Genomic DNA, 27,571 nt, shown 5'->3' with positions numbered 1-27,571 from the left:
CAATTAGAATTAAAACTTTGGCTGCCCATTTACTTAATAATTATTTCAAATTTATTTGACGTCAGGGCTTCAGAGCAGCGCTGCTTACAGCGTTTGCTGTCTTTCGTCTCAAAATCTTTATCTGGACTGATCATGTCACTCAAATTTTTAGCCATCATTTTAGTCAAAGTTCATACTCACCTGAAATTATACCAGCAGAGATGGAGGCGGCGATCTTTAACCAACACAGCTGTGGCTTCTGCGTGATGAAACTGCAAAGTACACTTATACGAAAAAGTCACTTACTGGTCCATTCCAATTTGGGTCATACCTTACATTTTACTCGGGATCGTTCCTGATGCATCCCTGGCAAACAACCCTGAATCTATTTTTATTTTGTTTAACTAATAACTTAATCCCTAACTGTCTATTGTCCTAAATTCGGGGATCCCCTATCTGAGTTGGAAGAGACGGAGAAGGTTTGCGGTGATGCACTGGCCCCCTTTGTCCAGTGCCGCATGCCCCTTTTAGGAGTGGTATCCTTACCTTAGCCCTTAATCAGCTCTCTCCCCTTTAAGCATGCCTACGTTGCACCCCGTTTCCAAATTACTGGCCTACTGGAGCGACTTCTTATACCCCTTGTGTGTTTCTCAAAAAGCTCTCGACTTACTCAGAGTAGCCGAAACACAATCCTTAGTATAATTATTCCCTATTTCCCATTGAAATAAAGCTCTCCCGTTCCCCTAACCCAGTCTCTTCCAGTCAGACAAGTCTAATAATAAAAATATACTACCTTATCTACTTGTTTGCCAGAGGTGTACCAAGGAATGATTGCTCGCCAAATCTCCACCATAAACTGTTGGGGTAACAGCTTAGGACCCAGGACCAGTAGTGAAAAATGAAGACCAGGAGTCAGGAGTCAGATTAATTAAAGAAAATTTACTGAAGAATAGTTTGCAGTTTCATCAGCAGAAGCCAGCTTCAAGAGGAGTTCGTAGGCCGCGCTCCCTCTAACAGTCTCCCCGCCTCCGTCTAACGTACATACAATTTTCTGAACAGTTATACTGTTTTCAAGGTCTAGACACGTCATTACTGCCATGTGGAATGATTCTGATTGGTTCTAACAAAAGGCAATATAAGCAATTTTCCACACGTAGACAGATAGGGACATATATCACTAAAAATGCGTAGACTTCGTGTCGCCCAGGCCCAGATTAGTCCTCAATGACCTCGGAGGTCACAGAACAGCTGCCACAAAGTCTGGAATCGTCTGCCGAAAAGATCATCTCCAATACTGAACCTGCACAGAATCATGAGACGCACACACAAAGTTTCCCAGAAAAACAGTTTCCATCAAGGTCGGAACGTCTTAACTAACTATCAACAAGGCACTTCTCCAAAACATGCTGATACTAACTCTAATGCAGAAGTGACTTTATTCTATTCTATAAAGAAAAGAAGATATATCAAAGAGGTACATTTTTCCCTGAGTCCCCAAAGAATCCCATAGATGTTACAATAATAGGAATTCAAAAGCACACAGCAAAAACACCTCAATCATCAAAATCACTCATTGAATATAGAGAACTTGAAAGATATGTGTCTGATGAAGAGACAAGTGATGTTTGGCTTGACCCTTGACCCTTCAAATCACAATTAGATTTTTCCTAGATCCTACAGTAGATTTAATGTTTGACCTCACTAAACGAGGAATAGACACAGTTTCTATATAATGTTCTACACAGTTATGTTCAGACACAGTTTCTATATAATGTTCTACACAGTTATGTTCAGACACAGTTTCTATATAATGTTCTACACAGTTATGTTCAGACACAGTTTCTATATAATGTTCTACACAGTTATGTTCAGACACAGTTTCTATATAATGTTCTACATTGGTACTTATGTCAATTAAGTTTGGACAGCATTGTTTTTGTTCACTAATATTGAGATTTTCTGGTTTAATCACAATTAGATTTTTCCTAGATCTTACAGTAGATTTAATGTTTGACCTCACTAAACGAGGAATAGACACAGTTTCTATATAATGTTCTACATTGGTACTTATGTCAGTTAAGTTAGGACAGCAAATACTGTGATTTGGACTTTGACTTACTAGTCATATGGTGGTGTGCAGCGCTCTGGAGATGTTGTCCGACAGAAGAGCCGCTCCGATTCTGCTGGGGTGAAGGCCATCAGGACGGAAGAGCCTAGGTCGCTCCCAAAACAGATTCCAATTATTTACAAAGAGCAGCTTCTGTTCATTACACCATGACATTAACCATTCATTTAGAGCAAATAATCTACTGAACTTTTCATGTCCTAGTCGGTACGTGGGAAGCGGTCCAGAAACGACGATCGTTGCTTCAGGCGATGTTCTGCGCACCGTCTCGATCAGGCTCCTGTAGTCCCTCTTCAGAACCTCCGTCTGCCGCAGCCTGGTGTCGTTCGTTCCCGCGTGCAGCACGACAGCTCCGATGCGCTCGTCACCGTTCAGGATCTCGGGAACCTGCGCAGCGACATCGAGAACACGAGCACCAGGAAAGCAGTGAGTGATTACCTTGCCTTTACCTGAGGTAGCGTGGACATGTCGGACGATGGAAGTACCGATGACCACAGCGTCGCGTTCCGTCTCGCGAAGAGGGGAGAAGCGGTTCCCGGTGGAGATCTCGAAGACCGGGAGGGGCGGAGAGGTCCTAGCTCTGGTCCTGGCTCGCGTCTTCCGCTGTGGAAGCACCCAGGGTCGTGTCGGCGCCGGAGTGAACGAAACCAGGGATGATGATCGCGTCCTGGGTGCTTTGGTCCTGTGCAGAGAAACACACGGAGTAGACGAGGTCGGAGTCAAGAGGTTACTAACCGCATCGGCGCGTGATGTTTCAAGCGCTGATCGTCGCTCTCTCAGCACGGCTTGTCTCTCTAGTAGATCGCGAATCTGCTTCTCCAACGACTCCAACTCTAACTGCACCGAATGCAGCTCGAACGTGTCCTTGCCTGCACTCAAAGGTAACATTAGACACACATCCGAGTTATTCGTCATTGTAGCAGATGTGCTGCGATGACGAATTGTCGGTTTCAGTGGTGACCGGTGTAAATAAGTTACCACGCGTGCAATGCTAGCGGGCTACCGGTGTAAATAAGTTCCACGCGTGCAATGCTACCGGGCTACCGGTGTAAATAAGCTACCACGCGTGCAATGCTAGCGGGCTACCGGTGTAAATAAGCTACCACGCGTGCAATGCTAGCGGGCTACCGGTGTAAATAAGCTACCACGCGTGCAATGCTAGTGGGCTACGGTTAGTAGCGGAAGTTCGGATATAAGTAGTGATATCAAAGCAATCCGATTGTTTTTTATAGAGAATCGTATCGGAGATATATTCACACGCTGTAAATAATAGAAAATAATCGTTTGTAAGCGAGTGATAAGGAGAAAATCAAGGATTATGAATCAATTCGACGGAGCTCTAACATCAACAACGCGCTCACAACCCGCGCATGCGCATCAGACCCCAGTAATTCAAAGGTATCGATAAAAAACTGCCCTTTGAAATATTCCAATAAACTATGACAAACTATGACAACCAACTATGACAACCACAACCCATTATTCTACAATCAGTTCAAGAAAAAAAAAAATCCTTCACCATGAAGACCAAACCAGACAAGCACCAAACAGTTATTTCAATAACTGTGTGCCATACTGGTAACATCTTACATCTGAAAAAAGAACAACAGTTCAAATATGCAATGTGCAAACTTTGCTCTAGAGTTATGGCGGTGAAGAAGTCTCAAACCCCAGTAAATTATTAACTACAGGAAGTTAAAGAAAACACTGACCAAGCCTTTGACATCTGACGCTGCATTTACGGTGAATGGGGTTTCACACCGACAGTTTAGTTTGGAACGGGGGCATGTTTGCACAACAAATTGGTAATGTGAAAGCTGTCATGCGGACCCGGGTGTGCAATGGGGTACCGAACCCGAGACTACCTGAAGGAGGTGGTCTGAGTTTGGTTGCACTTGAACTGTGGCATGATTCGTGTGAATGTGAAAGCATCACGGGCTGCGTCCGAAAACTAGAAAAGAATGTCTTCGGAGGACACATTTCAATGTAGGAAGGCATCAAGGCACATCCAAGAGACCTTCATCTGATCGATTTTTGAAGGCAGCTTACATGTATCCTTCGATATTCGATAGACCTTTAATATCCTACAATGCATTCCATTCGGTGACAGTTGAGCTAGAAAAAGAAAACTGGCGTCTGAAAGTTGCGGTTTCTGGTCAGTTTGTGTGTAAATGTACGTTTTTGATCAACGTTTTCCACTTCTGATGTAATTTCTAGCGAGAAATTACTACTATAGTAATTCAATATTTGATTAGTTCTCACCAAAACTCGCTGTTGCTCAGTAAACTGTTATGCTTCCTCAGAAGTCTGTCCGAAATCAGCTTCGTGAGGTACTTTCGTGCGCTTACAAGTCATTGCTTGATAAAGCAGCGAGGCAACAAGTCAGCTGCCTAGGTTTTCGGATGTGGCTTCGGAATCCGGTGCACGCTTGTTCAGGAAGTAAAGTAACCTGGCTATGCGTTTTAGTTTTGGCAATGTATTTAGTTCAATAAAAAAAACAGGTAACACTTTATTTTGAGAGTCCCCTTTAGACATTCTACTAACTAGAAGTAACTTTGCAACTACATGTCAACTAACTGTCATTAGAGTATTTGTAGACTGTCTGATTAATATTTACTAAAACTTTATTTTGTTGGTCCCCCAACAGACATTCTACTGACTATAAGTAACGTGGCAACTACAATTCAACTTATTCTACTAACCCGAACCCTAACACCTAACCATAACCTACCAGTCTACTGACAGTCAACTAATACTCTAATGACAGTTAGTTGACATGTAGTTGCAAAGTTACTTATAGTTAGTAGAATGTTTAAAGTGGACTATCGAAATAAAGTGTAACCAAAAAACATGTAAGGGATAATAGTGTAGATTAATTATTTTATTGATTAAAACAATTATTTATCTATTTGGTAGGGACAGATACAGTGAACATAGATTATCTTCTCGAAGCAATCTCATGTCAGTATCATAGTGTTTATAGCCAAGGCTAATTTGCAACACCTGTCCCTAGAAAGGCTTTTTATTTTAAATATTACACTAGATGGATACAAAAAAAAAAAACAGTGAATACATTAAAAGGTCCAAAAACCAAACAGCACAAATAACACGTTTTGATGTGTGATCACACTGTTGTTGCTGTACGAGCCAGGATTGTGTCAGTTTTTTGAAGGTAGGTAGTTTAGTTAAAGTCTTTATCTCAGATGGGAGAGAGTTCCATTGAATAGCTCCTTTCACAGAAAAAGCAGCCTGAGCAAAAGATGTTTTACAAAATAGAACTTTACAGTCGCCACAATCCACATGTAGCTGCTCTCGTAGATCTAAAACTTTGCAGTCCGTTTACAAAAAATACAAAGTGGCTCGGGGCAAGTCTATTCAAACATTTAAATACAAGCTTTATAAGGCTAAAACTACAAAAATTCATAAAGTTTAAGATTTTGTGTTAAGTTAAAATAGAACAGTGATTAAATCTGATGGGCTTTTTATCTAAAATTTTAAAAGCACAATTCTAAAGCAGTTCAAGAGGCTTTAGGGTGGTTTGGTTGGTCTGAGACCAGACAGTGGTGCAGTACGACAGCTGGGACAAAATTATTGTATTTAAAAAAACATAAGCACATTTGAATGTTAAACAATTCCTGATCATCCTGAAACAATTTATACTGGCCTTCATTTTTAAAGATAGGCAAAGATAGTTTCGTTATTAATCAATGAACATAAAATGTACTTAAATTCAGACATTATTTTATTCATTACAGATAACCAAACTGGAAGCATCTGTCCACACAATGGACATTTCAAACAATACCGTCATAATACAATACAACACAGTACAATCATTGTGATTTTGAGCCACGACAGGAAGTAGAAAAATCATACTGCTTCACAAAAGTGTCTACCAGGAAATTCAATTAAAACACCACACTGACTACCACACACACATCCACTGTCACACCAATACACAAAAATATTAGTACCTACTACTGATAACAGACAAACACCTCCGTCTACACTATACAGTTACCACAGACATCACAGGTGCAGCAATCACCATAAAAAAACAATGTCCCAAACGTCATACCGCCCAACATACCTTGACCTCAAAGGACAAATTCCACAGATGCAGTACCTATAAAATCAACCTGGTCTCACAGAATTCCGTGAAATGAACACGGCCCCTTAACTCAAAATCCATTGCAGTTTCACGGAATCGCCGAAAATTCTGTGATGGGTCCACGGAAGTGATTCCTATGCAAGTCAATGACAGTAAAAAGTAGACATGATTTTATGAATATTTATAGGCTACTTTTATATTTTGGAGCAACTAACTCCACTCCTACCCTAAACCTACCCACTCTCAACAATATAAAACACATAACAGGCAGATACAAGTACAGTCACAGGTATTTATTGCAAAAACTGACCAAAAACAGTATAAAATTAACTCATGTTGCATTCCAAGTCTTCTGAAGTCACACGATGTCTTCATGTAAAGAACAGAGTTGATCTTAATGTTTTAATCGCTAAAATGATGATCCAGCCGCTCCGTGAACACACTCTCATTCAAATGATACACACAACTCTTTAGCAAGACGCAATCTGTCACGAGACACACAAGAGCCAATGGCATTTTACAATCAAAGCCGACGTCACGACGCAATTGGTCAGGAGACATACGACAGCCAATGCTGTCAAAGCTGACGTGACGTTTCTTCCGGCGGTAAAATTTGAAATGTGTTTATGATCTTTGGCGGATGGACTCGACGCTGCTGATCACTTTTGGGGATTTTCTTCACACAAATCAATCGTTTGGCCTCGGAACACTTGGGATATTTGTACTTTTTGAATAAATTGTGCCTGCAGTCGTATCTGCCTGTTATATCCTGTTTTTTATAATACACAAATGGGTAGATTTAGGGAAGGGATTGGGTTACGTGTTCAAAACGTCTCTGAATACTGTAAATAAAATAAAAAATGAATATAATTGTAAATAAAATTATGCTGGCTGATTAAATCGAGAATCACACTCAAAATCATAGTTTCATGATGATAACCATGTCCAACGCGTCTGTATACTGTCATTGACTTACATAGGCATCACTTCCGTGGACCCATCACGGAATTTTCGGCGATTCCGTGAAACTGCCACGGATTTTGAGTTAAGGGGCCCGTGTTCATTTCACCGAAATTTGTGAGATCAGGTTGTATAAAATACTTCGTAAAGGTACCACGATATGCAGTGGGTTTCTAACCATTCTACAGAAACATCAAGAAATCTCTCTCTCAATCACAAATTCACTTCTCACTAAATTTGTGAACAGAGAACAAGATGTCAGCACCATGGACAACCAAGACATCGAGGAATATTTCATGACATGCGGTCCGCTCTCCTTTTGAACTTTTCTAAATATGCACTGCCTGTCTGTTTTGTATTTAAAACTGGGTAACAATGCTCATAAAGCCTAATGCTTCTGAAGGAATTAAATCGCCCCATGCAAATGTACTCTTTTAAACTCAGAAGTACAGTATTATGTTTTTTTAAGACAAACCAGTTCAGCAGGACATCAGTGAAAGGCTATGTATATAATTTTAAACCATACCAGGACAGGGCGGGCGATATGACAAATCTCATATCACGATATAAGCAATCTCATATCCCAATAACAAAATATATCACTATATAGTACCTTTTCTGTAAATTCAAACAATTCATATATATATTGACCACATGGAAAGGACTCAGATCTCCGATCCTGCTGAGGTGAATTCTCAGCTCATCCAAGCCGCCCAAAGTCTTTCTCAAACGGTCAAAGGTTTAGAAACAAAGAATCTGATTTAGACACAAATTCTCTCACGGTCCCTTCAGCAATCCCACCGGGTTTTCCTGCTCCTCCTGGATCAAGCGATCCCTCGAGCAGGCCCTCGACATCTTCTACAATGCCAGCTCACCACCATACAATTCAGATGCCGTTTCAATGAGTTTCTGCTCCACCGGAAAATTCAAATTTCAATCTCTCCACGGCAGCTCCAGCACAAGTTTTTGGTAGGCATTTTGTTTCACCTGCCGCCGTTACTGTGTCTTCGCAACTACGATCCTATATTCCACGGTAAGGACTTAAACTTGGCTTCATTACTGCTTCCTTTGCCTGCAGCTGACAGGCAAATGGTTGAATGTGGTGACGTGGCAGTCTTCCTTAAAACTTCCGATCCCAGATTGCAACGTAATCTTTCGTTTGCCGAATTTGTAATTTCGTTCAGTATTTACAGAGACATTCTGTGTTAAGTGTTTACAAATCGGAGGGAAGAGTTAGATCTCTACTTAACCATGATGGTGGATTTCAACCAAAGATACGGGGACACCTTGTTCTATGAATATCACAAATCATTCTCTGCAAAATCCGCCTCCTTCATTACCCTCTTCAACACAAGATTAGACTGGTCTGTTACCGACACCGAACTGCTCGTCCGTAATTTTGGCGGCCAAAAAATCTTGGCATGCGCCATTTGTAGCTCTCATGGACACTCAACACCATTAGTGCTAAAGCATTTGCTAGCCAAGCTCCGGCCGCTGTCCGTGGTGCTGAAAATGTAAGATTCCCTCTCGACGGCAGAGGTTGCCCTATTTCAGGATTCAACAGCGTTTCCAGATGCAACAATTTCAATTAATCTGTCTGTTATTAGTCTTAATGTAAATTTGACCATGTTTGTAGCTTCTGCAAGGATCCGCACTCGAAGAGAGATTGCGGGTGGGCATCCTCTCCCATCTTACTATGTCCCACATTGCAAAAAACTTGCAATCAGCAATACACACTACCGGCGCAACGTCATAGAATGTCTCTGAACAGATTCATGCCCACTTTTAGGAGAAAACAAACCGCTTATCGCAGTATCGGATCAAGGAAGTGGACTTGCTTTACAACATGCCAAAGAGTTGTTGTGTGGTTGGGTGCACCAATAAAAACCCCAAATTGAAATTCATTCCTTTGCCATGTAAAAAGAAATTTCCGGACAGAAGGCAATTATGGCTGCAGGCGATACGTCGAGAAGACAGCAACAGGAGGCTGTGGGATCCTGTAACTCCACACACGTATATTTGCGGACAACATTTCATATCAGGTAGGCCTAAGCTATCTAAAATAGCTTATTATTATGTCTCATTAATAATTATGCTGTTATGCGTTAACTGAAATATCAATGTATTTGAATTAGCCTACTGAAAACTCATCGCTACGTTATGTTAGCCTAGCCTACTGTACTGTCTTGTTTGGGGGTGATAACAGGGGATAGGTGGGAATAGGTAAGTCGTATAAGTTACTTTTATTGGCATAATCATAGCTAATGTCAGCTTCTTGTGATTACAGGCAGCCAAATAAACGACAGACTTCACCCCGATTTTGTTCCATCAGTTTTCCCCCACCGAAGACAGGCCGTGTCTGTTGCAACACAATCAAGTCATTTTCACAGCACAATAAAACGAGCATCACATAATACAAAGGGTGATACAAAACGCAAGAGAACCAGAGAGACCTCGGTGTGTGATGGTCCTCCTGCGGCTTTGTGTGATGCGCCAACGGCAGTATGTGAACAGTCTAGCAGTGAAGATGGAGAGACCTCCGCAGGTCAGCCTGATCCCTTGGCGGTTGGATTTGAAAGACCCTTGGGAGAGAGTGAAAGGGCTCAGATGATGGCAGAGATGGATCTGTTAAGGAGAGAGAGATGAGGCTAGACAGGAGAGAGACACTGCTCAGGAAAACTTGTCAAGACAATGCCTTAGTGTCAAAGCAGTAGAGGGAGATGACTCAAATTGCAAAAACATGACAGGGCTTAGCTGGGAAGTGTTTTCATGCTTGCATGAATACTTAGTCCAGTTCTGTCCAGGGAGGCTGTTTAAATTGCTAAATACTGAGGCTGAATCCATCTGTCGCCCTCCTTAGCCAAATTCTTAACATAGGACACTCTACTCTCCAGGACATGTTTGTGAGGTGGATCAACATCATCTATGCCAAAATTACATTCCTTATAAATATAGGGAAATGAGGCTAGGTAATGGTGCTCTGGATATCCTTTATACTGTACATACATAACAAATAGTTTGGATTATTCTATACATGTGTTACAGATCTTGGCTGACCCTTCAAGAAGACTTTGCACTGTTAGGTGCCAGCCTAATTACACCAGCGTTCACAAAAGGGAGGAAACAGCTGTCAGGGAGAGAAGTTGAGGAATCCAGAATGAAATCCAATGTTCAATGATTTATAATTCTTAATTTTGCTTGCAGTGTAAATTCCTATAAATGAAACAACACCATCATTAAAATAAAGTATGATCTACTCTTCACAGCACAGACAGGCAAAACATTATTGAACAATATTATCTCAATAATAATGTATTGCATAAAAAACTTGATTAAAAAGCAGGACATGGAAATTAATGAATTACGGATGATGCTACTGAAAGCTAAGTCAGGCTAGTTGTACGGCTGGACAGAAAAGTGCACCCAGTACTCTAAATATAAATACATAATATATAAATTTAAAAATGTTTACTTTTCAAAAACTAAGTAAAATCATTGAGTGGTTTACCTGGTGACTATATGAGGTATGAGTAAATGTCCGGGTAAGACACCTCTGGCCACTGGGTGGGGTTGTTACACCAATTTGACGCGGGAAGAATGAAGAGACATGTTTTTAAATTGATCAAATTAAGTTTCAAATTAAGTTGGATATATCTTTCACGCTCTATGGCAGGCAGGGAGAACATATAATTACTTGACATGTAAAATTATAGCCGGCAAGCATGAATAACTTAAGAAATCACTGTGTATGGACGTTGTTTTGGGACGCTATTTTGTATTGAAGTCTATGGGAAGTCTAGATTGTTTTCCCCCAAAAAGGGGCGGTGCGGAAATTGACAGTTATGTTCTCGGATGCGCCGGTAGTGCGTATAACAGAACCAGACGTCGTTTCTGCCCAGCTTGTCAAAGAAGTAAATAAAGGTTATGTTATTGGTCCTTTCGCTTCTCCTCCTTTCTCTCCTTTTCGCATAAATTCCATTGGAATCGCAACTTGCAAATATTCCGGTAAAAACGTCTCATCTTCGTCATGTCTTCTCGACACTCCAATTATACAGCAAGTGTTAATGAGTGTATACCCCTTTTCCCAGCATTATGCCTCAGTCGACAATGCTATCCAGTTAATTAAGTTAGCTGGTCAAGGTGCTTGGTTAGCTAAAGCTGACATCACAACGCCTTTAAGACTATGCCAATTCACCCTTCAGACTGGCCACTTTTCAGGGTCAAATGGAATGCAACATTTTATTTTTAAGGCTCACGTTCGGGTGTAGAAGCAGTCCTCGTATTTTCAGTTGCCTTTCCGAAGCATTGTGTTGGAACCTGCTGAACATCTGTAAGCTCCCATTTGTTTTGTATTTACTAGACGATTTTTTGCTGATCGATTTTCCATCTTCCCAAACTTCAATTCTCGACACGCTCAAGCAAGTCTTTAGTGATATGGGCGTTCCTCTCTCCGAAGAGAAAACTCTCGGCCCCTCTACCGAGAATTCTTAGGCATTTTTCTCGATACGGTCAATATGCAAGCTTCTCTTCCAAATGAAAAGCTTATTAGAATCAGGTCGTTCTTGGGAACTTTCTCCTCTTTGCGCGTCGTACTGAAGCAAGGCATGCTCTCCCTCGGTCACCTTAATTTCACTATGAGCATTATATCTCAAGGCAGGGCTTTTATTTCTCACCTGTTAACTCTAGCTCACTCTGTGACAAATTTAAGTGACCCACTCAAGCTAGACGAAGGGTGTCTGTCCGAGCTCAGATTCTGTACCTGCTTGTTAAATGATTGGAACAGTATCTCCTTTTTCTATAATGACGTTTTCGAATCATCCGAACAATTATATATATATACCGATGCCGCCCCCTCCATCGGCTTCGGGGGATTCTTCCAAGGGCCTTGGTTTGCCGAAAAATGGCTGAGCGATTTTCCTAAGCCGTCTTCCGGCACCGTTTCATCCGCGCTTCACGAAATGTATTTGTTAACTGTAGCTAGCGTCATCTGGGGTCTCGCGTGGTCTAGGAAACGTATCTTGATGTTTTGCGTCATGAAGCCACAGTCTCCATCATCAACAAAGGTAGATCACCTTGCCAGACGATCATGCCTTTTCTGAGAAGGTTAAAGGGGTACTTCAGCACTGGGAAGATGAATGTGTATTTAAACGGTGTCATTTATGTAGTAGAAATGTGAAATTATTTTTGAATTTTGTGCCTTCTAGACTGAGAAAAGACAGAAAACGTATTTTTGTCTCGTGGATGAAAGACAACAACTCCCAGAATGCACCTGCTTCGCTGCCCTACGAGGCCACTCCCTACACCGCCCCCAACGTCATTTTGATCTTCATAATAATACAATAAATTTGTTCAGTTAGAGAATAAACACTACAATTAAAAACTGAACGTGTGTTTTCAATAAAGTGTGAGTGAGCCGAACGAAAGTCACAAGAAAAACACAGCAGGAGTCAGATTTTCATTCATCACGAGAGGGAAGTAAGATCTGAGCAGAGCTGAGATAAGCGCGGCTGTCATTCACAGCATGTGTCCAGTCTGGTGCGTTTTCTGATCGCATATGGAAAGCTAAACTTTTATAGGAATTCATTGAAAAGTTGAAACACTCACTTTGCTCTGCAGCGCTCCGGTTATGAATGCCCGAGGCAGAGCCGAGCGCATTTACTTTCTTACCCCTTTTCCACCAAAGCAGAGCCAGAGCTAGATCGGAGCCAGAGCCTAGTTTCAAATCGGTTCTTTGTGTTTCCACACACAAAGCCCCAGCTCCGAGCCAGGAAAAGTGGTTCTTAAGTAGCACCAAAACATTGCTGGGCTAGAACAGGGCTAGAAGTAAGAACCGATTACGTCAGGCGCTGGGGGCGGGGTCAACAAGATGAACACAAACTTGAGATCCGCCATTTTTGAAATAGCAGCTAATGGAGCTAACAGCTGCTGCTCGTTTGTAATCTCCGTCTATATAAATTACGGCGAACTACATGAATGCGTTGGATTCGCTGTGTTTGCGTTGTGTTTTGATGCCGATGTAGGATCGTAAAGCCCTGTGAATTAATAGTAACGCAACGTTTGCATTGTTGATGCAAGGCTTGTTCGCAGCGGTGCTGTGCAGAGACCGATCACCATATGATAACGAGTCCAGCTAGAGCATATGACTCCTTATGCTTTTGATTCACTCATGCATTTTTTTTTATATCATACGTGGATCGGTCTGCGCAGTGACGATGCATCTCGAACAAGCCTGGTGTGTGTGTTTCCCGCTGCCCAGGGTTGCCAGGTTTTCACAACAAACCCGCCCAATTGCTACTCAAAACAAGCCCAATCGCGTTCCAGGGGGGGATTCCCCAGTAAAAATCATATTTGGGGGTAAAATATGTGTTTTTTGGCATGGTTGCCTACTAAAATTCGCAATATGGGGCTAAATATCACATAATTGGGGTCGCTTCATCCCGCGGACATGAAAAAACAGCAAGCGGCAAAACCACAGACTTGGCAACACTGCCGCTGCCTCGCTAGCGTTGCTGAGAAAGATGAGACGTAAACAGTGACGTAAGACATGGCTCTGTTGTGGCTCTCAGCCCGTGGAAAAGCAAACGGTTCTTAGAAGGCTCCTCAGTCGAACCAACTATGAACTGGGACTAGCTCTGGCTCTGAATTAGCTCTAGCACTGCCTTGGTGGAAAAGGGGTATCTGAGAGTGAGATCTCTCCCCTGTGGGCGGGTTGAAAACATGCGGAACAGCTCCCTCTACTGGCTGTAGTTTTTAGCCTCTGGTCAAAAAATCCTCCGATGATGTAAAATGACGATATTTGCGTCATCTGAGGATTTTTTCCAGAAATAAAATGCCTAATTCTCTCGTCTCTCGACAAAATTTCAGGCCAGGAAATGTTACACCCATCCAGGCCATCCCATACACCGACAACAAGTTTTAGAACCATGGAGAACCATATTTTTTGTACGGTCATCCTCACATAGAAAAAGGTTTAAATGCAAATGCAAAATAAGGTTCTCTCTTGAACTGCATCTTTACTTCCCTTTTCATTATCTACATCTTCCCTGATATATCTCTGTCTCGACTCTCTCCCTTGTGTGTGTTTACGTTTTTGCTACTTTTCTTGTAGCTGTCACTTCTTCAGCAGGTCTACTGTTAGGAAGACCTAGTTGCAAAAAAAAAAAAACCTTATGATTTGTTTGCACAGAATCACATTAGGACCATGTGTTGTTTTTTTAACTTAAAATGTCTTAAATATCCAATATATTTATGTTACTATTTACTACTTAACTTTACAATTTTTAATATGATGATAGTAATGGGGTGCTAACATTTGCTAGCAGTTTAATACTTCACTACGTTAAAGAAGACAAAACCACAGTAACCTACTTACAGGTGAAACTAACCTGCATTTGAAGACCTTATGAGGTCAGTAATTTTGCTTTATTTCGCTTTGCGAGCTTTCACTCAATGCTCCACCTGGCCGCTTCCTCGAGTTCGTCGCACTGATTATTACTCTGTTCTAAATGGTTTGGCGGACACGCAAAGCTCACACGAGCTGAATCGTAGTGTTGCCAGTCAAGACCTGTTCCAACATGACTGTGCACCAGTACACAAAGCAAGGTCCATAAGACAAGAGTGAGTTTGGTGTGGAGGAACTTGACTGGCCTGCACAGAGTCCTGACCTCAACCTGTTAGAAAAACTTTGAGATGAATTAGAGCGGAGGCTGAGAGCCAGGCCTTCTCGTCCAACATCAGTGCCTGACCTCACAAATGCGCTTCTAGAAGAAGGGTCAAAAATTCCCATAAACACACAAAAATTCCTAAACCTTGTGGAAAGCCTTCCCAAAAGAGCTGAAGCTGTTATAGCTACAAAGGGTGGCCCAACTCCATATTAAACCCTACGGATTAAGAATGGTCATTAAAGTTCATGTGCATGTAAAGGCAGACATCCCAAAACGTTTGGCAATATAGTGTATGAGTTTTTTCTCATTTATATCATATGATTCAGTTAATGTGGAGCCCCTTATGGGACCTTTGCAAAAATAAAAAAAATATACAGACATATCTCGTGCTCACAAGAAACTTTACAACAAGCGTAACAATTTCCGGAGTAGGTATAGTTGCTTTGTGTCAGGATCATTACTACAAATGTTGGAATGGGGACGAGAGTGTGACCTAGGCGACCTAGGAATCTCTACACTTATGACACCCTGGGTGAGCCCACACTTCGACCAGTCAACTGGTGCTGATGTGGTAACCTGCTGTGTACGACCCCAGCTAAGCATCGATCACATGAATCTGTATCCTTCATACTAGACTAGTAAGAGTTGAAATAGTTCAAAGCGATATTTTTTAAGTGAGTTATAAACAGTTAAATAGAACAAACTCATTCAACCAAAATAAACATACAAATGAACGTAACAAACCAACACTTAAAATTTAACGTGTCAGCAAAAACAACGGGAGTCTGTGTCGTCAGAAGTGCAGCACCACCACATTAGCTGACCTCTCACAAACCTAGTTGTATTTTATGTTGCCAGCTTTAGCTAATGTTTTCTCCCAGTTCTCTCTAGAAGATCTACTCAAGACCTGGTCTCCTCTGAGGCCCCGTTTACACGTACATGGTTATTTTGAAAAACTGAGACATTTCCCTTCATTTGTTCCCTTCGTTTACACGCAAACGGAGAATTCGCCTCTGAAATCGAGTCTTTCTAAAAAAAACTCCAGCCAGAGTGGAGATTTTGCAAATCTTCGTTTACACGTTTGTACGTAAACTGAGACAAACGGGTGTTTAGGCAGCCAACGTCACAGTATGCGCCAAAGCTCGCACCTACGTCAAAAGTGCGACCTATGTTTACATGTGATCATGGAAGCGTTCAGAGTAGCAGTCGCATTTATGTTGGTGCAAACTCTTCTCATGTGTTTGCATTTGCAAATACAGCTGCTCCATTATTTCGAGGAGCAGAGAAGAATGAGTGCTCGGAGGTCAGCAATTTTGCAACAACTTCTCCCTCCAACACGAAACCCCAGTCCTCGTCACCGACAGCGCCACCGGTTTTGGGTCCGACCTGGGCGAACTGCTGTCTTTTTTCGGGATTCTGATTGGCTTACGTGGGCCTGAGCTTCTCGTTACACCGCCACCTACAGGTTTGGCATGCTCTTGACGGCATATATACACGAGTATGTGTAAATGAACACTTTTCTGAAAACTGACATGTGTGCACAATGTTATTTTTGAAAACGGAGAGGTTAAAATGTCCGTTTATGAAAATAGCCGCCCACGTGTAAACGTAGCCTGAGGTCTATGACATGGTCTGCTTCCAGTGGTGGAATGTGACCATGACAGTAGTGAGGCCAACTTTATTTATTTAGTGCTTTATACAATACAGATTATTTCACAGCAACTTTACAGTGATAAACAGGAAAATAATGATCAATGATGCAAACAGAATTCAAATCTGCAGTAAAAGCAGCTCTAAAAAAGACAATGGTGTCATTAGTCAGTTCAGTGTTTATTCAGTCCAGTTTAATGACTCAACAATATTGAAATGAGTTCCATTCCGCTATAATCGGCTCTACAGAAGACAATAGTCATTATTCATTTTGAGTCAATGTTGATTCAATTCAGTTCAATTATATTGGCGATGATGCAAAAAAACCCTCAATTGTTAAATAGTCGGATAAGCTATAAAGTGAAACGATCTGTCATTTTTTTTTAAATAAATAAAGTTTAAGTTTTATAAGCACAAATGTTCGCCTTGCTCTGTTCAGTGATGCGCGCTCGTGACGTCACGTACGTTGAAAAGGTCACGCTAGACGCAGGCGTAAGTAACGAGTCAGTGTTTACAAATGAGCGGAAGGAGGACCATATACACATATTCAAACGTCTTTGCGCCTGCATCTAGCGTGACCTTTTCAACGTAATTACGTTTTACGTGACGTCACGAGCGTGCATCAATGAACAGAGCAAGGCGAGCATTTGTGCTTATAAAACTTAAACTTTATTATTTTTAAAAAAATGACCGATCGTTTCGCTAGATAAGACCCTTATTGATCGTCTGGTACCGTTTGATGTGGTTTAAAGCCCTTTTGAAGCTGTACTGAACCTCTCATTTGGACCTTGAACCGTTTGGAGGGCATTGACTTCCATTTTATGGAGAAATATCCTGAAATCTTTTCATCAAAAATGTTCATTTCTTTTCGACTGAAGACAGAAAGACATGGATATCTTGGATGACAAGGGGGTGAGTAAATTATAGGCGAAAGTTTATTTGAAAGTGAACTAATCCTTTAAGTATTCCCAAAGGTGACTGTGTCAAGGAACCCAAACACTGGCCAAATGAACAAACATTGTGTTTTTATGATTCCAGGCTGCATCACAGGTCAGATTGTGGATTGATCATTCAGAATATTTCATCCAGTTCCTCCTCCTTGAAGATTGGGATACATAGCTGGCCATAGCGGACTAGTCATTAGGGGTGGCCCACTCTCTTCTGCAGACCTTATCAAAAACACTTGAATAATCTCTTCAGGATAATTTACAGTCATTTACTCACCCTCATGTCGTTCCAACTCAGACAAATCAGACACAATTATTTGTCCAGGTTAACAAATAATCTTTAGAACTCACTCTGAAGGTCTATGGACCCATCCCCCCCAAAAGGCCCATGAGAGCCAGGAAGAGGTCTCTGGTTACAGAACACATAAGAATGGATAAGGTTTACGACTAGAAAAAATGTGCAGAGAGCTGTGACACTCAATTATTTTACAAATAAACCATCTTAAAACCATATTGCCTATATATAACCACTTGAGAAATATATAAACATATATCCATCTCATGATTTGTCTTTATAGGGTTTGGTCTATGTATTAATTCAATCTCTGTTCGATTTATGTTTCAAAATTGCATACTACGGTTAACGAAAATCATGTGTATGGCATGTTTGGTGTCTACGAAGTTGTGATTTAAAGATCTGATTGTGTATATGATATGTTGATACCTGTGCAACATATTAGTATTACAAGAATCTTTAATAGTTCCTTCATCAGCAACCAATCTGCAAACGATCTGCTTGAGACAAATTATCGTAAAACTTTCCCTCCGAAAGCCTGAATACGATTGGCTCTCTGACGGAAGGGCTGGGGACGTCTCCCAAAACGTTTAAGGAGAGACGCACAGATCCGCCCTCTCTCTTCTCCCTCACGCCTACGACTGACAAGCTGTGTCTTCGGGCTTTCTCCCGGCAGTTTTCCCAAGCAGGGTGGGCCTACACACACATCAAGCCATGTGCGTGTGTGGGACCCGATGTGGACCTTCTTCGCCCATCACAGAGTCTCTGCAAGTTCACTGTTGTTCCTTCGCCCAACACGGAAGGAATCGATCGCAACTGCAAAACCATCGGACCGAACCATCAATACTTTCTCCTGCGACTGTATATCTGGACGCCTTCCAAGGCAAATGCAAGTAACGTACTATGAACTAAATCGCTGTGTAGTTAGTTAAAGCTGGAAAACCCTTTGTTCTAACAAAGGCCCTTGTTGTCTTAACTGATGGTCCTCCCTGGTTTTAGACTCTTTTCATAACTTCATCCACCTGTTCTGACCTGGTTGTTCAACCACTTTAACTTTCCTCTTTCCATGTACATGTGATGTGTGTTTTATGTAAGTTTAGTCTTGTCCGTGATTTAGTTAATAAAGTTTGTGCACAATATATGTTTGGTTCTGACTCCCTGCCTGCAAACAAATTGTCAATAAATTATTTATCTTGTTATGCGCTCTAAATTGAAGAATTATTTTTATTTCTGTGGCCAAGAAAAATATCCTTCTCTTAGAATTAATTAATAATCAATACTGAGTGTTCACAGGATGAACTGGTCGATTGATTGTAATATTAATGTAGCTACATCAAGTTAATCTCATTAACTGATTCATATATTCATAATTAATCATAATGAATAATCATAATGTGTTATGAATAATTATTCATATTTCACTTCTGAGCTTATTCATTACACCCGCAAGACTTCCGTTCGTCTTTGAAACATGAGTGAGTTTTCTGAAGAGACACGATCGCTTTAAATGCTGAACACGTTTAATTTAGGCTTTTATTCACATAGACATTCCTAAACACGCACATCAGATATGGGCAACAGAAGCTCAAGCATGTTTGCTTGACTTGCAAGAACCAATAAGGTTAATTCTCATGTATTACGCAGTACGTTTGAGCTTATGCAAGAACCAATGAGGTTTGTTCTTGTGCGACAAGCAAGTACGTTTAAACTTGCGGTTATGTTCACTGATCAATGTTTATATGTGAATAAAAGCCTAAATTAAATCAGGTCATCATATAAATTCTCTTTAGAAAATTTAGACTAAACCATTCAATTTATATAGATTAGTTTTACAAACTCTTTATTAACTTTTTGAAGCGACAAATTTGTAATTGCGTGGACTGTCAATGGAGGGACTGAAATCTTAAGTCTTATGTGTTTGGAACGACATGAGGGTGAGTAAATGACAACAATTTTCTCATTTTTGGGTGAATTTTCCTTTTAATTTTGACTGAAAAATCGCTGCTGCTGTCTGCTCCGCTTGAATCCATTCAAACAGTTGGACAGTACGGCTTTGTTTGGAACTATTGAGAGCATAAACTGGGTAACCATGTGGCAGTGAGATCAAAGGTTGTTGCAAGTGCAACTCTTTTTTTAACAGCTCTGGGCTGCATTTCCCAAAAGCATCGTAAGCCTTAGTTGATCGTAGAGACCATTGGTGGCAATTGTTCAACTTAGCCCTGGACACACCCACAAAAAACTGGAGCCCCGTCAAGTCTAAAAATGTACAAGCTCAAATACAAGGCGATTCATACACATGATGATTTGCAAATGCAGATTCAACAATCAGTCTGTACATGCAGAAACATTCAGAAAGCAGTTTACAGTCAGGACTTGTGTCACATCACACCGCATGCAGTGTAAGCAGCATCACTAATATGATGAATTCTATTGTCTTTTGTGGAGTCTTGCCGCTTGTTTCCGGTGTAGACACAGTGTAGGTTCTGAGTCTTTTAATTGCTTTTTGCAAATATGAGCTTTTTTGTGGAATAAGAATTAGCTTATACATTTATTCATATTTTGTAAATACATTCATTCTGAGACTTTTCTAGCACCATAGTTTAAGTGTTTTAGCAGAAGGCTACAATATAATGTGTTCAGTTTATATCATATATTTATAAAATTCATTTACATTGTGGAATTTCACAGAAATATGGGAGGTAATGTATTGAATATATTGATTTTGATGTATTAAATAATCAAATATATGATTTACAGCTTTATACAATCTAAATTACTTTAACAATTCATAATTTCTGGTGCCATTTTAAATTGCCAATAAAGTTAAAACTCTTTCCACACAAAGAACACAAATATCTTCATGCCATTTCAGGTCAGTCTATAATTGAGATGACACTGATCAAAATTAAATGGCATTCTTCCACAGTGAATGCTCTATTTTGTAAACCTCATCACACTGAGGAACACTACAATTTCTTTTTAGAATGAGTTTGCAAATGACGTTTCAGGTCTGTGTGAAATGTGAAACTTGTTTGACACTGAAGACACGTGAAAGGCCTCTCTCCAGTGTGAAGCCTCATGTGAATGTTAAGGTTCCCTTTAAGTGCGAAACTCTTTCCACACTGAGGGCAGATGAAAGGTCTTTCTCCAGTGTGAACTCTTATGTGAACCTTAAGGATTGCCCTGTTTGAACAAGTCTTTCCACAGTGATGGCACATAAAAGGCTTTTCTCCGATGTGAGTTATTACATGATTCTTAAGGTGACTGCTGTCTGTGAAACTCAGTCCACACTGATGACACATAAAACTTTTCTCTCTTGAGTGAATCCTCATGTGGCAATTAAGGTTTACTTTACATCTGAAACTCTTTCCACACTGACCACATATGAATGGCTTCTCTCCAGTGTGAATTCTCATGTGAGTCTTTAGACTTTCTTTTCGTGAGAAGCTTTTCCCACACAGCTGGCAGGTGAAAGAGCTCTCTCCAGTGTGGCTTCTCATGTGGGTATTAAGGTTTCCTTTATGTGTAAAACTCTGTCCACACTGTTGGCAGTTGTAAGGCTTCTCTCCAGTGTGAACTCTCATGTGGACTTTAAGGTTTTGTTTTTGAGTGAAGCTCTTTCCACACTGCTGGCAGCTGAAAGGCTTCTCTCCAGTGTGAATTCTCATGTGGACTTCAAGGTTTTGTTTTTGATTGAAAATCTTTTCGCAATGATGGCAGGTGAAAAAACTCTTAGAGTCGGTTTTCTGAGCACCTTTTTGTGGAGTAGTATTTTCAGTCTGTGTGGATTTTTCTCCAGTCATGAAATCGTCGTTTTTTTCATACTGATTTGTCTCTTCCATTTCATCCAGTTCCTGACACTCCTCTTTCAGTGCCATAGGGCCTAAAGTCGTAAAAAACAATGACAAATACAAGTTAACCAGTTTATTGACACTGACATACATCAAAACCAACCTGAACGCATTAAAGTAACAAAACCAACATAAAGCATCAAAAGCCTCTTCTAGTGCTATTACATCTTTCAACAATATTAAATCTTTCATCATTTCATCAATACAAGTATGGGGTGCCACAGGGCTCAGTATTAGGTCCTCTGCTTTTCTGCTTGAATATTATCATTAGATTTCACTGATATGACAATGATACTCAGATATTATTTATCTCATATTTCCTCACAACCTAAGAAAACCGCGACAACAAATCCCAGACAGAAAACCTGTTCTATTTCTGACTTACTCCAAGTGCCTGCACTACTTCTGACAAACGGACAAATGGAATTCCGGAGCAATGCAACGTGACAACAGTCCTTGTTGGGAAAGGCTGTTTACACTGACCAACAAAATAACAAAAGAAACTGGTTACACTACAGGAAACCACAAACACTCTGGCTACCTTCCAGCACCTGATGAATCGCGTGGTCTTGGGGCTGGAAGGGCGTGCCATGTATTTAGATGACGTAGTGGGGTAAATCAGACGTGGGATGAGCAGCTTAGTTGTTTGCATGCTCTCTTTACTCAACTTGTAGAAGCGAAGCCTACCATCAATTTAGCGAAGTGTGAATTTGCAAAAGCTACCGTAACTTATCTAGGCAAGGTGGTGGGTCAGGGCAAAATGCGTCTGGTGCGAGCTACTGATGGTTTCCCTGCTCCTACCACTAAAAACGAGTTGATGAGATTTTTGGGGATGATCGGATATTATCGCAGTTTCTGTGCTAATTTTTCCACTGCAGTTGTTCTGCTTACAGATCTGTTGAAGGCTAAAAATGTAGACGCCAGTGAAATAGGTGAAGGAGCTGTATTACTGCAAAAAGATGACAATGGAGTCAATACACCAAATTTTTTTTTCCCTCCAATTTTCAATTAGAAATGTAACTCCTATCAATTATTCCACCATTGAAACAAAAATGTTGGTTTTAGTGTGGGCATTACAGCATTTTGAGGTGTATGTGGGTGGGTAATCTTTTCAGATCACAATCTGCTTACGTTTTTACAATCATTGTGAAGCCCTAACCAAAGACTTATTCACTGGGCGGTATTACTACAGCCATACAGTTTAGACATTCGCCATATCTGAGGATTGGACAATGTCATGGCGGATACGTTGTCCTGTTCCCCGATTGACGAATGATCAAATGAACGGAAACCACTGAATGTTGTTTATGTATCCTCGGTCTTTAGCTCTATTTAGTGTTTTCAAGGCACCTGAGGAGTTTGGGTAGGCGGTGGTGATGAGGAGAAAAGGGGTAAGTGACATAATTTGTATGTGAGCCTAAGATTAAATAAAGGATTTATTTATTTATTTTTTAAATGCTGAGTTTTAATCAGTTTTTTTTTGTTTTGTTTTTTTGCGGTGTACAATCAGTGTTTGCAGAGTTCCCTTTTTGGGGCCACTATTTTAAGGGGGAGATGTTATGGCCCAGGGTGTTTCCAGAGTGGTGGATGAAAAAGAAGGAGATGGAGAAAAGAGGGTCTGGGTTAGATTGTGGTGCTGTTCACCTTTTCCTCTTCAGCCCTGGATTGTTTTTCTTTACTTTATCTTTAGTTGATGTTTGTAATATTATTTTGATTTATTTCTGATTAAATGTTTATTTGTTAAATTCACTTCCTTGTGTGGCCTCCCCTAAACACTTTTAATAGCCATCACTGTCTTGGACTCAGACGCTCTGAATTTAAGTCTAGATTAAAGATGCATCTTTTCAGCCAAGTATACACAATCTTATTCCTCACTGAATATGATACTCATTTCATTTTATTAGCAAAATACCTATAGTGTCTCATTATTCTAGCAGAATTTGTGACAGAAATATATAATAAACCTTGATGCATATATTTATTACAAATTTGCACTTTTAAAATGCCCCTGGAAATCCAGTGGCCAAATATTGCCCCTTAATGGAAAAGGTCATTTCTGACACGGTTTTAGAACTTAAAATAATTATATGAATGTCAATACAGCAAAGTAATCTTGATTAACCTCATGATTTTGTGACGTGTTAATCTTTTTCACCCACAACCTTGATTGTTTTGAGTGTATTATTGTAATGTGTAATATTTTGTAAATGTGTATTGTAAAGCGCTATGCAAATAATTTCGACTTGATGCTTGATCATGCTTCAAGATGGGGTAAAATTTAAGTGACAAGATCAGTGGATATTCTGGCTGTTTGAATAGCTTTGTTGTAGAAACATTTATCTGGATAAGTGTCAGCTGTTACCATCAGCCAGACGAGACTTTAGCAGTGAGTTTAGCAGTGTAGATTTGAGAGAACTCCAGTGTAGAGAACTCCTTTGTATCAGTCAGAATTTTAAACAGTAGCCTATCTAAACTTGCTGTCTTTGCTATGTAATACTACTGTTATCAAAAGTATTAATATTTCGATATGTATCGATACTGAAATACCTGAAATTGTTCCAATATTTATTTTCTGCAGTATCGATACACCAATCCCATCTGTATGTTCTCACTCTCCTCTCTCCAATGGCGAAGTGACACTCTCATATCGAAATGCCAGAAAGCTCAAAAGCACATAAATTAACACGCATCAACAACACGAGATCTCAAACGCCAGTTCACACACTTTTGATCCATCTGGCCACTTGTCCAGTGTTTCCAGATTGGGTTGACGATTTCCAGCCCAAAAGCTCAACAAAACCCACTCCAAGGAAAAAATTCCCAAAACTTCAACTGCCAAAATAATGTGATATAATTGTATAAACATACCAATCAAGGTTGATAAGTACCATGTTTATCTCCTTAAAACAATGTTGATGATCTTTTTTTTTTTTTTTATTCCAAGAAAACGGGTCAAAACATGGCAAATACATTAGCGATAATTAGCAAATATGACTAAAGTGTCCAGGTGGAAACTGTCAAAACACTTTCAGCAGCTGTTTGGGGTTGATAGTTGCAGATGTCCTGAGTGTGTAAATGACAATGGACAGGATGGTCATGGTTACATTTAGACAGAGTCTTGGTGTAATCCACGTTTGAGAGTTGGATCACTCTCCCACTCTTTACTGTAGATATAACTTACTATATATGTATGCCACTTTGGCATAACGATCACTCGAACACTTATACAGCTACGAGTTATCTCGCTAAAAACCTGTCATAAGAGTCTTCATAGACTCCAGCCATCTGAGCCACAGAGGACACATTTAATTGGAAATGTGCAGTAATTGTGCATAAAATGTGAATAAAAGCCAAAATTAAATCTGTTCAGCATATAAAGTGATTGTTTCTATTCAGAAAATTTGGACTAAAATACTCGATTCATAGGGTCAGTTTTACGATCTCTTTATGAACTTTAAGTGTCAAGGTGGTAAGTTGCATAGCTGTCTTTGTAGGGACAGAAATCGCTCAGATTTTATTAAAAAGTTATGGGTAAACTAACCGTTTAATCAAAAGACAAAGAGAAAACAACTGCTGCTCTTGACTGGATAACTTCTGTAACTTAATCGTAAGCATACATCTGCATTTAATTTTTACAATGAAAAATATCCAGGGTTATTTCACATTTGATTACTTTCATTTCTGAAGTATTTTTTACCTGTATGATAACCTACTGTTAGACCCCACACGAAAAACTTAAAGCCTTATTTTATTACTGATGGTTTACTTTTCTTTTGTTAATGTAGTTCAATGATTCAAATAAAGCCTCTGTGCTGCGTGTAAGCTATTACAACAAAATGACCCAAATAATCAAACATTAAAAACAGTTGTATTGAAAATCAATATTTTTAAAGGTATTGTATTGAAATTAGAAATTCCAGTATCGTGACAACAATAACCACCTTTGTAGAACACAAAGCTCATCATAATGTATGTTTTCTTTCAAATAAACACTGACAAAAACTTGAAAAGTTACACAGAATATAGGATGTAAATGATTTAACCCCCCAAATTCTACATACATGACACAAAAATGCAACTCCAAATCCATGTTTGGGTCCCTGAATTCCAGTTGTTTTTGCAAATTGCAGCAAACAATTTGCATCTAATTCCTGTACATTTCGCTAATCTGTAAAAAGATAGCTTCTATTTCTTGTTGAATCTATTTGTGCAGTCAGTCACACACAACTCTCTCATTTAGATGTTTTCACTGCTTCCACTCAGTCTTTCTGCAACTCATCGGGTGTAACTGCAGTGATTCCCATTTACTGTGATGTTGTGTTCATAATGTATGTGACATTGACCACTCAACATTTCAATATCTGCTTTATGCAAACAAAATATTTTGTTGGGTGCTGTTGCATAATAACGTGACAAATTAATGGCTTTCGTTGTTTTCAGATCAGACGTTGACAATACTGGGTTTAGTATTATACAAAATATGTTTGATTAGGCTGCTTCTGAATTATTTCTCATAATTCAATGCACCTTCCTATGTGCACTTGAAGGCCGTATTAAGCCTTGTTAAAAAAAATCATTTCTGTAGAGGTTGACATATTAAGGATCAAATGACTGAGTTCAGCTTTGAGAATGAAACCAACCTGTTTGTTCATCAGTATCTTCATGTTTCACAATTAATATTTCTTCAATCTTCATTTCTTCACTCTCCTCTTTAATAAACGCCATCTTTATAATAGTGTCACGTGGATCTCAGCTGCTTCACCAGGAGTTTTTCAGTGTGTTTGGACACCCTGTCATGTTTAAGATGAGAACAATTAACAGAAAGAAAAATAAATCTAACAAACTAAATCTCTGTGCATTCAGCACCCAGGTCAGTAGTCAGTGCACTGGAGTGATAGTTAATGGCCTTAAATGACCTCCAAGCTTACTTATGATTTATATTGTGTATTTATTCATTTGTAGTTTACATTTAAAAGATTATATTTTATTGAAAATATTTGCTATTGGTTTGTAAAGTTACAAACATTAAACATGTTTGTGTTTTCGTTGCATTTACACGTTCTGACCAGCAGGTGTCGTCACAGCGCGATGATTCGAGCGCTTCTAAACAGTGAATTATCATGCGAAATATTTGCTTTAATTTACTCTTTGCCATCACTACTTGCTAATGACCGAATTCGTGTTTATAATAAAATGATTCATAAAATAAGGGGCGAAATGAGACGCACCTTTTCTGTTACACATGTGTGGGTGTGCTTTAAACGCTAACAAATTGTAGAATAATCATTCCAATGTTACATTCCATAGTAACCTATTCGTTTTCCATCGTTTTTGAAAACTATAAAGTTGCTTGATTCAAGGACGATTTAAGGATTAAAAAACAAACCTTTCTTCAGCTGTATGACAGACGCAGGACCGCGGCGCAGCCTCCTGACGTCACTACGCCAGACCAAAATAAAAGTCCTGTTCCCAAATCACCAAAGAATGCACTGAGATTTAAATACAGAAAACACATTCAACGTATAAAATATGTCAGAGTTTGTCAGAATTTTAATTCATGTCAACTATTGTATAGTAAAATCCTCAAAGTAAATGTGTACCACATCTAATATGTCGATTCAGTCTAAAATAAAACTTCATGTTTGGGTGCAGAAACCATTTATTCCATGGGTTGGGAGTATTTTTTAAGTACCTTAAAAAAAAAAAGAATGTGATGCATTTTCAATGAAGACCCAGTGATTTCATTGGGATGGCAAAAACAACAACAACTAATAATTTAATACATTACATTTCTGCTTCAAATCCAGAGAAAATCACTTGCATCCAACTGTTAAAAATTTATAAATCTAACACACCCATTATCAATTTTATTAGTTGTAGCTGTGTTGCTTACATCATACCAGTGTCTTTGGCATGTTTTTACCCTTCTACGGTTTTTAATTGTAACAGTAGCAAACCCACAACAGTGGTCAGGTGTTAATTTGCACTT

General features: G+C 39.8%; 1 protein-coding gene across 1 annotated transcript; it reads right to left on the bottom strand.

Moving 5' to 3' along the window:
- Positions 1-19,696: 19,696 nt before the first annotated feature.
- LOC307126726 (uncharacterized protein) lies at positions 19,697-27,023 on the bottom strand. The gene is made up of 3 exons (XM_079817391.1): positions 26,969-27,023; positions 26,223-26,372; positions 19,697-21,614 (listed from the first exon to the last, which is right to left on the bottom strand). Exons 2-3 carry the CDS (start codon positions 26,305-26,307, stop codon positions 20,698-20,700), a joined length of 1,002 nt encoding a protein of 333 aa, XP_079673517.1. The 5' UTR covers positions 26,308-26,372; positions 26,969-27,023; the 3' UTR covers positions 19,697-20,697.
- Between the last annotated feature and the right edge of the window lie 548 nt (positions 27,024-27,571).

This window comes from Gobio gobio (assembly GCF_949357685.1).
Source record: "Gobio gobio genome assembly, chromosome: 5".
NCBI classification, from domain to species: domain Eukaryota; kingdom Metazoa; phylum Chordata; class Actinopteri; order Cypriniformes; family Gobionidae; genus Gobio; species Gobio gobio.
The sequence above is the reverse complement of the archived record's forward strand: the minus strand, read 5'-3'. Positions and strand labels throughout refer to the sequence as shown.

Bases quoted from the DNA above. Each gene is read 5' to 3' on its own strand.
- LOC307126726 (XM_079817391.1), bottom strand. From the start codon at position 26,307: ATGGCGTTTATTAAAGAGGAGAGTGAAGAAATGAAGATTGAAGAAATA. The intron at 21,615-26,222 runs GTTGGTTTCATT...TTACGACTTTAG, and splicing joins AGATACTGATGAACAAACAG to GCCCTATGGCACTGAAAGAG.